This window comes from Montipora foliosa, chromosome 6, assembly GCF_036669935.1.
Source record: "Montipora foliosa isolate CH-2021 chromosome 6, ASM3666993v2, whole genome shotgun sequence".
Taxonomy (NCBI): domain Eukaryota; kingdom Metazoa; phylum Cnidaria; class Anthozoa; order Scleractinia; family Acroporidae; genus Montipora; species Montipora foliosa.
The window spans coordinates 12,176,065-12,188,564 of NC_090874.1; the positions used below are offsets into that span (position 1 = coordinate 12,176,065).

The following is a 12,500-nucleotide window of genomic DNA, read 5'->3' on the forward strand; positions in this document are numbered from 1 at the left end:
GAAATTCTCGCATATACTACTCAGGATCAGTTCTTTTGAGCTTGAGGCAACTAGGTTCTTACGTGCTTAGACAAACTGACACGGTATTTCGCTACATCTATGGAAAGCTGTGATATTTCAGGAGGAATGGAAACAAGCAAACGGTTACCTTGACAACATGTAAATAGACCGCTTTCACCAGAAGTGGATCAAGGGGATGGGGCGAGGAAGTTGAAATCCCCTCTTGGGGAGTTTTCGACCTCGTTTGGCTCTACTTTTCTATCCTTTTTTCACCACAAAATGTAAAGAAAAAAATGACAGGCGTCGTTGGTACTCGAGAGGGAGTGGTACTAAGCGTTCTTGCAGTGGAATTTGTGCCGAAACTCACGATATCACGGTATCGTTGCCACGAGGAACTTTTATTGCTTGCTAATTGTTCGACAGATGCCTCTGAAATCAAAATGATGAAGAAAAAGTACATTGAAAAACGTTTTATGAAAAGAGGCCTCTAGATTCAATACCCCGCCATTCCCTTGGCTTAGGGACGTGTCCTTTTTCCTTAAAATTCCCTTTTTGAGACAACATCGAAATATTTTCGGGCTTTGAGAAACTGAAACAAGGCTTACTTACGAAAACGGATCGGTAGTCAAAAACTAAGGGTTTCCATTGTGTTTGACGTGACATTTCAGTTCTGGTATGCGGCCATTTCTCCAAACCTCTGAAAGTTTTCGGATGAATTTCACGTGTTACGAACAACAAACGAGATTCAACAAAATGATCTGCAGTTCGTGACACAGTATAACTGCTAGAAAGATATTAATTTCATGCCTAAATTGTCATCTGCTTGTTAGCTTTGGGTGTGTTTTTTTAGGAACGTTAATATCAAATGGCTCACAATAAATTGTGTACATAATGAAAACTTGGGTACTTGACTGTGAAACCAGTTGTGCTCGCTCTTCCAATATCACGGCGCGGCCAACACTGAGACACGCAGCGCGAATCTTAGAGTTAAAAGTCCCCGTGACTCCCTTGTCGTGACCATAGAAATTCCTCACTCCATAGTAAACTAAGATGGCAGTGGAATTCCCAACTCCAGATTAAGGCAAAAACTAATCCATAACCGTCGGGACTCCACTTGCTTTATGACTGTTTTTGCGCATGCTTGCGTTGCCTTAGACACCGCGGGAGGAAAAACCTTAAATAACAATGACCACAACAAGGTATTCTGAGCCCGCGAGAATGAGCACCCCCAGCAAACCATTATTTTAACGAAAATCGCTGGTCAGCAACCTAGTTCTGGTCATTGCTGTCTAAGATCTTCCCCGCGGGAGGGGGGAGGGGACGCCGCAAGCCTTTGAAATATTACCTACGCCACGAGAGCGAAATTTGCTGAAAAAGGACAGATCACATCATCGATGGGTTATGAGCAAGGGTTTTCGAGACTGTTGTAATTTGATAGGGAAGTCAATATTCATTTAACTTTAATACAGACTGATTGGTTATAAACGACGTTAAGTGTTCTGTTTCTCGCCTCTCTCCACGAGATCAAATTTTAAATTGACAATTGAAAACTGAAAGGAAAAAAGTGGCAGTTCCCAAGGCTATTTGCAAATCAATGCATGTCATTTTGGCCCTCGGAACATAAAACACATTTGCCTGATTAATCTGGAACAGCTTGCCATTTTCTTAAGTTTCTTGCTTTAGGAAGGTGGTTGCTAACGATAAGTCTCTCAAACTGATTTCTTTAAAGCAATGCCTACTAAAAGTGGACTTCGACCAATGACACATTGGTAGAGATTGTCACAAGCTGAAGTGACGGTTAGTTCACAGGGATCCTTCTGAAACAAAACAGGTTTTGGCTAGCCTTGCATTTTGGAATCATAACAAAAAGGTACTTTGAATTATTAATTGGTACTAGGTTAAAAAGTGTTACTCAGAAAACTATCCATATGCGAATGTATCAGACACACGTTTTCTCCGAGATTTGAGCGAATCGGAGCAAATAAGGGTCGGTCCACAAGAAGGAGATCGTCGCCGGAAAATTTGAATTCGCATTATTGTGATCATTTCCCAGACTCCTTTCGCTAAGTAACAAATATATGAGTCAATTGCCCAGGAATTAAGCTGGTAGTATTGAGCGAAACAACTTGAAAACAGTTCAGAACATCGCGGAAAAATGTGAAACCCACGTGATGAGATTGGAAATTTCCTGTCCCTGTTTGAAGTGCTACAACGTAGCATCTATTGATTTCATCTCTTTGTTTGCGTGGTTTGTTTTCCTCGTTGTTGTCAATTTATTTGTTTGTTTTTTGCTAGCTCTGTAGTCTAATTGTACGATGTCATGAACGATAATTCAACCACGCGATTTGGAATCTGAACCCTCGTGATCACTCAATTGACAATATTATATTGTCAAGGAACCACTCAATTCTTTATTTACTTCTTACTGAAGAGTTATTTTACCAAAACGTAGCCAAAACTGGCTGCATTTCCTGTGGCAATCATTTCGATTGTTTTCGTTATGTTTTGGAAAGTGAAAATATGAAGAATTTTCACAGAGATCACTTAAAGGTCGGTTTTCCTTAAAGGAGGTACGTCACGCAAAAAGTTGTAATTTCATACCACGCGAAAGGCCCAAAAAGTCCAAAAGGTAGAAGAAACATTGCAATAACCACTTAAAACCGTTGAACAACATAAAAGAAATACAACAAAAGGAAAGAGAAGCATGGATGGACTAGATTGAAACAGATTGCATTTGGTCCAAAAAAACCGAGTCGGCTCGACGTTTTTCAAGTTTATTACAAATCGCCTGGATAAAGGTCGTTTTTGCTCAGAATCATCTTGTTTGTGACGTAACGATAATTTCATCACTAAAGGAATTCCGCGTTATCATTTTCGAATTTTAAACTCGTGATTAACTAAAGATTTCCCCTAAACACCCTAAAATAGCGTGACATAGCCCCTTTAATCAGGTTGTAGTTGCAGCTCGCTCCAGCTTGATTCCCGTCCTTAAATCACGTCGGCGCTATAAATCTGTGTTAAACAGAACGTCAGGGGAGGGAATGAGCGAACCCTAATAGGCGACGATGTTTCAATGGGAGTTTCTTTTGAGGAGCTAAAATTGGACATAAACAAAGCTCACCAAATTAAGGGTGCGTTCGATTGACCGAATTCCGGAATAAGAATAAGCCGAGTGGTGATTTAAAACGGTATGTCTGGCGCTTTTGAAGCAACAAGGATAATAACATATGCTTAAAATAGCATTTTAGCAAGTGCTTGATAATTTTAATGTGAATCTCCGTAAAAACGAAGGATTTCTAACTTCTATTCCATGTATTCCTATTCCGGAATACGGTCAATCGAACGCGCCCTGAGTGGTCTCGAGGCAGAAGCAGTAGCCGTTTCGTTAGAAAGTTTGATTCGTCATTTGAAGGGATTAAATAACTGAGAGCAATTCAGTTAAATCGAATGATCATAATGATATTCGGTTCTAAGAAAACATGGCCTTTCAGTTTTCCTTTTAAAGCCCGAAAGCTAGTGTATAAAGTGGTGTCTCAGGGTCAGGCATTCCACCAACTGACTACTCGGTACGTATAAAAAAGGATTATTTACCAGCCTCTGTTTTGGTTTGTTCTCGAATATGAAATTGTTCAAAATCTTTCATCGGCGACAAAAAATCGGGATAAATAGGCCTTTTTCGATATATTAAAATTCAGCTTGATAGCGGATCAGTGAGGACAAAGACAAAGGGAAGTGGATGTTATGTAAATTCTTTTCACATTAATTCCCACGTGTTTCTATTGTCTTTGTCCTCACTGCCTCACTTTCAAGCTGAATATTTAATATATCGAAAATGGCCAATTATGGAGTTACACCTGACGTCACGGCGGCCATGTTGGTGGAAAGAACAATGAAAATGACCACAACTAGGTTTTCTGAGCCCGCGAGACTGAGCATCCCCAGCAAACCATTGTTTTAACGAAAACCGCTGGTCAACAACCTTGGTTCTAGTCATTGCTGTCTAAGGTCTTCCAAGAACAATAGCGATATTTGACTCTGAAATTATGAAAAACTTGAGCGACATTTTTCTGTAATTAATGCTGTAGTAGTACAAATAAATTTGTTGTTGTGCTATTGTTTTGGCACCAACACAATCTCGTACCCAGAGTCCTCGGGCTTCTTGGCCAGCGGGTGAGCGCCCGGAGAGACTCTGGGATAGTCAACTTGAACTATATTCTTGATTGGCCGCTTGCGTAACAATGGCAGTCCAACAGGAAGTCGGTAAGTAATTCGGAAGCCCCAGAATTTGGGGGGAGATTCAAACTCTAAAACTAGTTTCAGTGCTGTTTGTGTTTTTCTACCTCAGAAATATGTAAATCACGAAAATAAAAAACCACGAGGTTTGAACTATGTCTTATACCGTACGGGAATTTTCCCACGCTGCTAAAAAGTGATTACTGTTGCTGTTGCAAAAGTACCGAGGGAAAACATTATATCAGTCTCTTTGAGGAGAAATCCGTGGAATAAGGTCTTGTCGAGGCCATGCAGAATTACGGAAACATCAAATCGTACTAGAGGAGGACATTTGTGTCGTTTCCACAAAAATTTGTCGATCGTGTTGCTTGCACGATGCCATTTTGAACGATGGAATGTACGCTGAAACACTAAAAATACACTTACCGAAAGCGTCAGAGGTTTCATCTTCACTTGCTCTTACAGCAAACCAATGATCATCTCTCCAGTTTCTTTGTGTGTAAGGCTAAAATTCTTGTTTCTCGAACACTTTCGACCAGCTATTTCTACTGTTTACGGTTTTCTCTTTTCTGTTTCCGGTTAAACTCAAGCATGCGTAATAAGACCGGAACCCACCTTTTCTGGGAAAATGGAGTCGATTATCCCAGAGTCTCTCCGGGCGCTCACCCGCTGACCAAGGAGCCCGAGGACTCTGGGAACGAGATTGGCACCAACATGGCCGTCTTATCACGTGACTGCATTCACATTATAAGAAGGAAAAATATTAGACTGAAAGGAACATTCCACCAGAAGGACGAAAGAATTCATCATCATGCAACAGCGGTGATATCACATAAATTTCCTTTGTCTGTATAGGATCCTTAAGATATTTACTGATGCAATTTTCGGTTGACTGGTACCCCCAATATCTCGATATTCAAATGAGGGTCCAGTTGTAAAGTCTAGAGAACGTATGGTAAGCTGCGCAGCCAATGGCTTATTTTCGAATTTTGGATCAAGGTGCGGGGACCGCGGTGAGGCAGGGACTGGGGGGAGGGGGGAGAGGGGAGGGGGGAGGGGGTTATAGCCCCCCACTTTTTCTTACGGTGTTGTTTTTGGCTTGATCAAAGACTTGGTAATTCACACCACTCGCACATATCACAGGGAGCAGACCGTACGAGACACGAAGAGCCGAGACTGTTAGTCACCACTAGTGACAAGCCTACAGTCATTACTGTATGCGGCTTTCGTTTCGCTGATAGGATTCAACCTCAGTGTAACACGATCGTTTGTATGCAGTTTGATCACGTACGGTGATTCAAATCAACAAGATCGATTCACGCTGCAATTGTACGGTTAATTTAACTGGAAAAATGGTCAAATCAGGACTCCTCTGCTCCCTGTGCACATATACCTAGATCTGGCCAAGGTTGCCCATGTTCCGAGTTAGGATTTCGAGTTGGATCTTGGAGTTGGATTTTCGAGTCGGTCAGTGTAAACTGCAGACCAGGGATAAAATGCAGAGCAAGGTTATAATGGTTGGAAAAGCCCAAACAGTTAAGCCTCAATATATTTTTCGCCTAATTAGTCCTAAGGTTAGCACTTCTAAAGGGTTTGGGCTTTTTCAACAGTTACATTATAACCTTTTATATAAATTAGGGAGTTTAAGCACGTGCGTTTTTGAGACGCGGACGGCAACCGGAAGAGAACATCTCGCGTGCCAGGACAGTGGTGTCGCACAGATTTTTATGCTAATCATTCCTAATGGAGAAAAGATACTTATCAGTATAAAGGTGGTAGTGAACAGACAAGTTAAAATGGAAAACAGCCCACTTCCGGTTGCCGTCCGCGTCTCAAAAACTTGCATGCTTAAACTTCCTAATAACCAAATCAATGCGCGTGCTTTTATTGGTCAGTCAGCTATGTTTTATTGTGCCAGTAAACTCATGGAAAAATCGCGCGTCTTCTGGATTATTATATGAAAGCAATAGACCACAGGTTTCTATGGTTTATAGGCATGATAAACCACTTGGGATGTTGGAAGAACACTCGAAGAATTCGTAAATCACTCGCCCGCGGCTCGTGATTTACGAATTCTTCCCGTGTTCTACCAACATCCCGCGTGGTTTATCAGCCTATAAACCATAGAAACTTGTGGTATATTGCTTAAATGGTCTGCATTTTACCCGTGGGCCCGGTTGTTCGAAAGCCGATTAACTTAATCCAGGATTAGCGTAAACTTTTGTTTCATGTTTTCAACGTTTTGGTGAAAGTTTCCTTTGCTAATTTTTGCTTTTCAAGATTGACTTCTTTTAATGTAAAGTTTTACCGAATATCAGCCTTGAACAGCATTTGGGAGTAGAGAATAAAACTCTTTTGTTAATTTTTAAACTGAGTTTAGCGTTAATCGGGGGTTAAACAACTGGTTCCTGGTCTGCAATCTGTATTTTACACTGACCAACTCGAAAATCCAACTCGAAAATCCAACTCGAAAATCCAACTCGAAAATCCAACTCGAAATCCAACTCGAAATCCTAACTCAATAATTAGTCTATCTCGATCTGGCCCCCACACTTTCAAACGTACTCTACGGCCCCTAATTAGTGAGTCGTGGTTTACAGCCTGACTCATTTTCACTTTCAATGGTTTCGAACCAAAACTCGCTTTTAAACTAAAACAAACAGAACAGCGATACGGAAATGAGCTATTGGGTAACGCTTGCTCGTTCCATTAATTACAACCATTTGATCACAAGTAAGGTCTCATCAATCCTAATGTTGTTTTCATAACCTTTTCACACTCAAGAGTGCTACTCTTGTGAGATCGAAAACTCAATCAACTCGTTCAACCGAAATGTTAAACAAATGAACCTTTTCAAGAAAATCTTACCACTACGGTGGTTCACCATTTTAGAAATTTTCTTTGCACCATTGAGTAAAAGTTGAAAAGCCAACAACACATGTAACAACGTACTCTGGTTTCAGGTCTGGTCAATATTTTCAAATAAAAATCGTCAGTCAGATTAAAATGCGACGCTCGGGTACGCCTGACACGAAATATCAAGGGACCAAAGGCAATCAAGGTTGAATTAAAATCCTTCGCCAAATACTTTGATTAAGAAAATCAGTATATATTGCCATTTAACTTTTGCATTCTTTAAAGAGTTTTAATGCAGTAAGACTTGATTTCATTATGAGCACCAAACTAAATACCACACCGTATTCGAAATCGAAAATTTAAGGCGATAGAAATTTGTTTTCTAACAAAACAAATATCAAACATACATTTTTTTAGAATTTCGGACTTGCGAATTTAACGTTTGTCTTACTCGGACGAAAAGGTGCGCTAATTATGAAGAAAATGTTTCAATTGTGAGCTATTGAATATCACGGCCTTGTTTATGCAAAGAATCTCATTGTGTTTGGTTATTTGTCTTTAAAGATCTTTGCAGAACGCTGATTAATATGCAGAATAGTCCTGAATGGGTGTGAGGCAATAAAGCGGAGTGGACCGTGACATTTGCGATCTTCATTCTGTTGCATGGGCAATTGTAGCGAAACGTCGAGAGGAAGAATGCTTGTTTAGACGGATTGGAGTTGTTCGAACGGCCCCAAGATGTTGAAAGTTACCGTCCAAACGGCTTCCAGTCTACCGGACGTTGATACGTTTGGAAAGTCTGATCCTTTCGTAATAATCAAGTTCCAAGGTATGTGTGTCGGTTTATCTTGAAAAGCTCCGTCTGCGAGTTACGCCTTTACTTTGACATTGGTTTTGTCAATTAACTTTTCCAGTGAAGTTAACTTTGCAGTTGAATTTAGCTTGGTAAAACAAAACTGTACAGTTTAAAGCTAAGTAACTGTCAAAAACTATTGTTTTGGAGCATTAGCTGGCTATATTTTGTAAGGGGAAGGCGTTATTACCACTAATTAATATGCAGAATTTTCAAGTAAAGCTTTGGGGATCCAATATGTGAAACTTTATTTCTCTTTATGAAGTTATGTCGGTCGTCTGTTTTCTTTCAAGCTCATTAGAATGGAAAAGAAATAAAATCTTACAATTTCAGTTCCAAGATACCAGTGTTCGAATTCTTTTAAAGTCTGTTTACAGTTTATAATTGCTTTAAAGTCAACGATGCATTTACTTCTTTGAATTACAATCACAGAGCTTCAATATCAAATCATAAGCGGTCCTGCTATGGTATGAATAGCTGACGGTTGTTCATTCGCTTGTAAAAAAAAAAGCCTCGCTCAGAAAAACGGAGAAGACTTTTCTAATAAGTTTATAGGTAGCTAGCTGATGATGTCAGAATATAAAATGAATAACATTTCTTCAGTTGATAGAGGGCATATAATGGCCGTTTAAAATATAGAATTTGTTAGGCTTCAATTCACGATGAAATTGATTAGCAAAATATTTCGATAGTTCATGTTTGCGAACAGAATATTTTTACTTATTTTTTTGTGGAATAACTGCATAGTGCATTATCCTCTCCATTTGAACATTGTACAGAAATAGAAGATATTGTACGGGCGGATTTAGAAAGAGCTTCTGGTAGCTTCGCTTCATTTCCAAGGCAAAAACTCTCTCCTCCCTTTTAAGTATAGCGTCTATGCTAATGCAGATTTTTTGGGGGCGTTTCTATTCATTCGTTGTTATCTTTAACTATAATTGTACGTTTGGAACAAGGAGAAAATGGATAGGAGATGTACAAGCGTATGCTTGCTTTCTGTTTTTTTGCTACGAGATTGCGTTAAAAAAAAGTAATAAAGCCACCGAAAAATATGCAGATGAAGTGCTATATTTAGTTTTGTGAAAACTTGTCGGTTTCCTGACCGTGAAAATGACAAATGCAGGGATAAGCTAAAATTGTCGATTTTTGACAAGCAGTTATATCAGAAGATGATCGTGAGACCTCGTCAATTTAATCCGGCCGTCAGATCCCGTGATTCCGTTACTGAAAATAATTTCCAATTTTCTTATTACCATATCAGGTAAAGGAACCGACAAAAACAAAACCACAAAAATCCATCCGACAGTCATCGCTTTTATGTTTGCTTTCTGTTTTTTTGCTACGAGATTGCGTTAAAAAAAGTAATAAAACCACCGAAAAATATGCAGATGAAGTGCTACTGATATATTTTGTTTTGCGAAAATTTGTCGCTTTCCTGACCGTTAAAATGACAAATGCAGGGATAAGCTAAAATTGTCGATTTTTGACAAGCAGGTATATCAGAATATGATCATGAGACCTCGTCAATTTAATTTGGCCGTCAGTTTCCGTGATTCCGTTACTGAAAATAATTTCCAATTTTCTTATTGCCATATTAGGTAAACTAAGGAACCGAGAAAAACAAAACCACAAAAATCCATCCGACAGTCATCGCTTCCTATAAAACCTTTGCCTATTTTCAAGTTGGCCATCTCGTTCCACAAAACCCTTTCATGTGGTCTTTTCTTCAAGCCCTTGTCGTCAAATATGGCACTTTCTAAATGCCTACAAACTTGTCACTAAGTTTAATCACTTGGCCACTTGATCCACACAACTGTGAGTTCTGGAACCGCTATGTTGTATTGATAGCTGAGTAGTAAATATTTTTAGTTCTATCTATGAAAACAAGCTAAAACGTGTCTTTGATGTGTTTTCAATGCATCGTCACCAATAAAATTTGTTTTTAATAAATTAAGTAAACATTCTAGAGGCGTCATAAGGAGGATTTGTTTGTCAGTCAACTTGCCCGAGACACTGGGTCATGATTTTGCGTTGTCTAATATGCAAAGTAGTTAAGGCATGCAGTGAAAAATTGCTCGTGTCTGTGGTGATTATATTAAACAAGGAAACATTGCTTTCAAACTTAGGAAGAAAAATCTTCGTTAGGGAAATGTTATGATCATTCACTTGCTTCTCGAAATCGGATTATATAATATCTTGCCAATACAGATATTCAATATTTTATAACGTGACCTTCTATTTTTTTCATATATTAAATCTCCGACCACAGAACAAAGAAAGTCATTGTTTCTGCAGCCAATAAACACAATGGCAGAGTTACTCGAATACTGACGGTAGCTAACCATGGAGGAAGGTCGTTTCCCCCAGTGTCAGTTCGCCCGAGCTGAAAAATCGTTCACCCTATATACGAAATATCTGACAGAACTAGGAGCAAACGAAGTTTAATTTTATCCATATGCATGTACAGACCAGCGTATCTTTCCGTGAAGTTAAACTATTTCGATTAGAATACGTGACACGTAATCTTGGCCGGTTTATTGTGTTTGTGTAGATAGTTGCACACTGTTCCTATAGTGTATTCTTTGATTACACTCTCGTGATAAGACGGCCATGTTGTTGCCAAATCAATAGGAAAAATGTAGCTTAAGGTTTAAAGGATAACAGTCAAATTCCCAAAAGACTTCTTCTCTATCGTTCTTTCCACCAAGTTGGCCGCCGTGACGTTAAGTGCAATCAAAGAATTGCTTTCTAAATCGTCTTAAAACAATAGTCTGGACGAACACATTTACCTTTCCGTGCAAACTTAGACTATCATTTTGGGCGAATAGGCTGAGGGGCGAAATTAGGGCAATTCATAAATCACTATGGTTGTCATAGTATTGACGCGAGTTAGCGCTAAGGAAACTTTAAGCAGCCGGGGGAAAGTTGGCTCGTTAACTAATATAGTAACGGCGCGCGCAACGATGAACAATTTTAAACGTAGAGACCTTCGTAGTTAGCCGTCACGCGAGGCACCACCCGAAGGACGAAAAGGAATGCAAAAATTGACAAAAATTAAATTCTGTAATCATCACTACACGAAGCCCAATTAAAAATCGAAACCTATCTTAAATTTGAACGAACAACTGAAGAGTGTTTCATGGTAAACAGCAAAGTATCATTTAAATTACGACGAAAGTGGATTCATGCAAACGTGTATAGACGGTACATTTTTTCACAAATTACTTCCTCCCCATGGCTAGGATTCGCATACGGAACATGCCACAACAAGCGTGGCTTAGATTTAAATGAAGTGAAGGTTGTCACAATGCATTTCTTTTGAATTCTCAACATATTCTGTTCTCTTGCACTAAGTCTCATCTTCTGTGATTTATTTTTAAGTTCTCGTTGCTTCATGTAGAGTCTTTTCATTCGCGTGATCATTAACCTCGTTTTTCCACCGAAACAAAAGAAAACGTTTGCATGATAGTAGAGCTAAATTCCGTAGAGCTCAAAATTGCCTACTGCTCAATTAACCTCGTTTTTCCACCGAAACAAAAGGAAACGTGTGCATGATAGTAGAGCTCAATTCCGGGAGGATTAGTTGGGTACACCAAAATGGCCGTCATGAGGTCACGTGAAAACACTCTATTACTAAGTACTTCAGTCTCTTTCGATACTCGTCCTAATATCTAATAATTTATTTGCATGGCGATTTCTCAATTGAACATTTATTACTATTGGCACCCTTTGATAACCGTTCTTTAAAAAGAATGTTACTTTCAAAGTGTTTTATTTCATCTTATGTATTGATATTGTTTACAGGAAATGAACAGAAAACCGAAGTTCAAAAAGACACCTTGGATCCGGTGTGGAACCAGGTAAATCACTTGTTGCTAGAAAAGTAAATTGTTTCGGTTTTTTTCCAGTAACATAGAAAAATTCTCTTCCAAATTCTTAGTTTTCACTCACGCGTTCAGCGGCCTTCTTTTAACGGAAACTATAGTTTGCCAAATTGAGTTCGGTTCGTGGAAGATTAAATTGGAACAGCAAAATGGCGCCCGTTTGGTTATTGAGGGACTCGAGCGTGACATCCGTGACATTATGTTAAAACTCTGGACAGGTTTGAAATAAGGTCACCTTGATCAGTCCCCACAAATATGGTCTTTGATTTCAGTTTTCATTTCTTGTGAGTTAATTCTAAGAAGGTATCGTTTTGGCACCGTACTTGGAATGATGGAGCAATGTCTTCTGGATCAATCACCGTCCAGTGTATAACATATTTGATGTTAAAGGTACCTAAACGTGAGAGGGTGATCAAACTGATGGATTGCGCTATCTACCTTTGAAAAAAGTGGTTCCATGTAAATGCGCGGTTTCGGTATTTGTGCTGTAACTAGTACTGAGCATGCGATGGGTTGTCATTACAGGATTTACAATGGGACCTTTCAGGAAAGCCATTGAGCGCCGATGACATGCTGGCGGTTGAAGTTAAAGACTATGAAAAAATAAAAATAATGAGAAAGTACGTACTCCACTTTTTTTTTTCCTTTTCTATTCATCTTCTTCCGTAATTTCC

General features: G+C 39.2%; 2 protein-coding genes across 3 annotated transcripts in view; both read left to right on the plus strand.

Moving 5' to 3' along the window:
* Positions 1-894, plus strand: part of LOC138006704 (NHL repeat-containing protein 2-like) — a 15,022-nt gene extending 14,128 nt beyond the window's left edge. The window contains exon 10 of the mRNA XM_068853199.1: positions 1-894. This exon is cut by the window's left edge and continues 461 nt beyond it. The gene's annotated coding sequence lies outside the window, so the exon portion shown is untranslated.
* Positions 895-1,751: 857 nt separating this feature from the next.
* Positions 1,752-12,500, plus strand: part of LOC138006701 (myoferlin-like) — a 65,600-nt gene continuing 54,851 nt past the window's right edge. Inside the window, exons 1-4 of one of the 2 annotated variants that reach the window (XM_068853188.1) lie at positions 1,752-1,870; positions 7,654-7,918; positions 11,747-11,802; positions 12,352-12,446. In XM_068853188.1, coding sequence (XP_068709289.1) covers positions 7,828-7,918; positions 11,747-11,802; positions 12,352-12,446 — 242 coding nt within the window. In that variant the 5' untranslated portion in view covers positions 1,752-1,870; positions 7,654-7,827. Of the gene's footprint in view, positions 1,891-7,653; positions 7,919-11,746; positions 11,803-12,351; positions 12,447-12,500 lie in introns of both variants that reach the window. The other variant, XM_068853189.1, reaches the window with a different exon arrangement.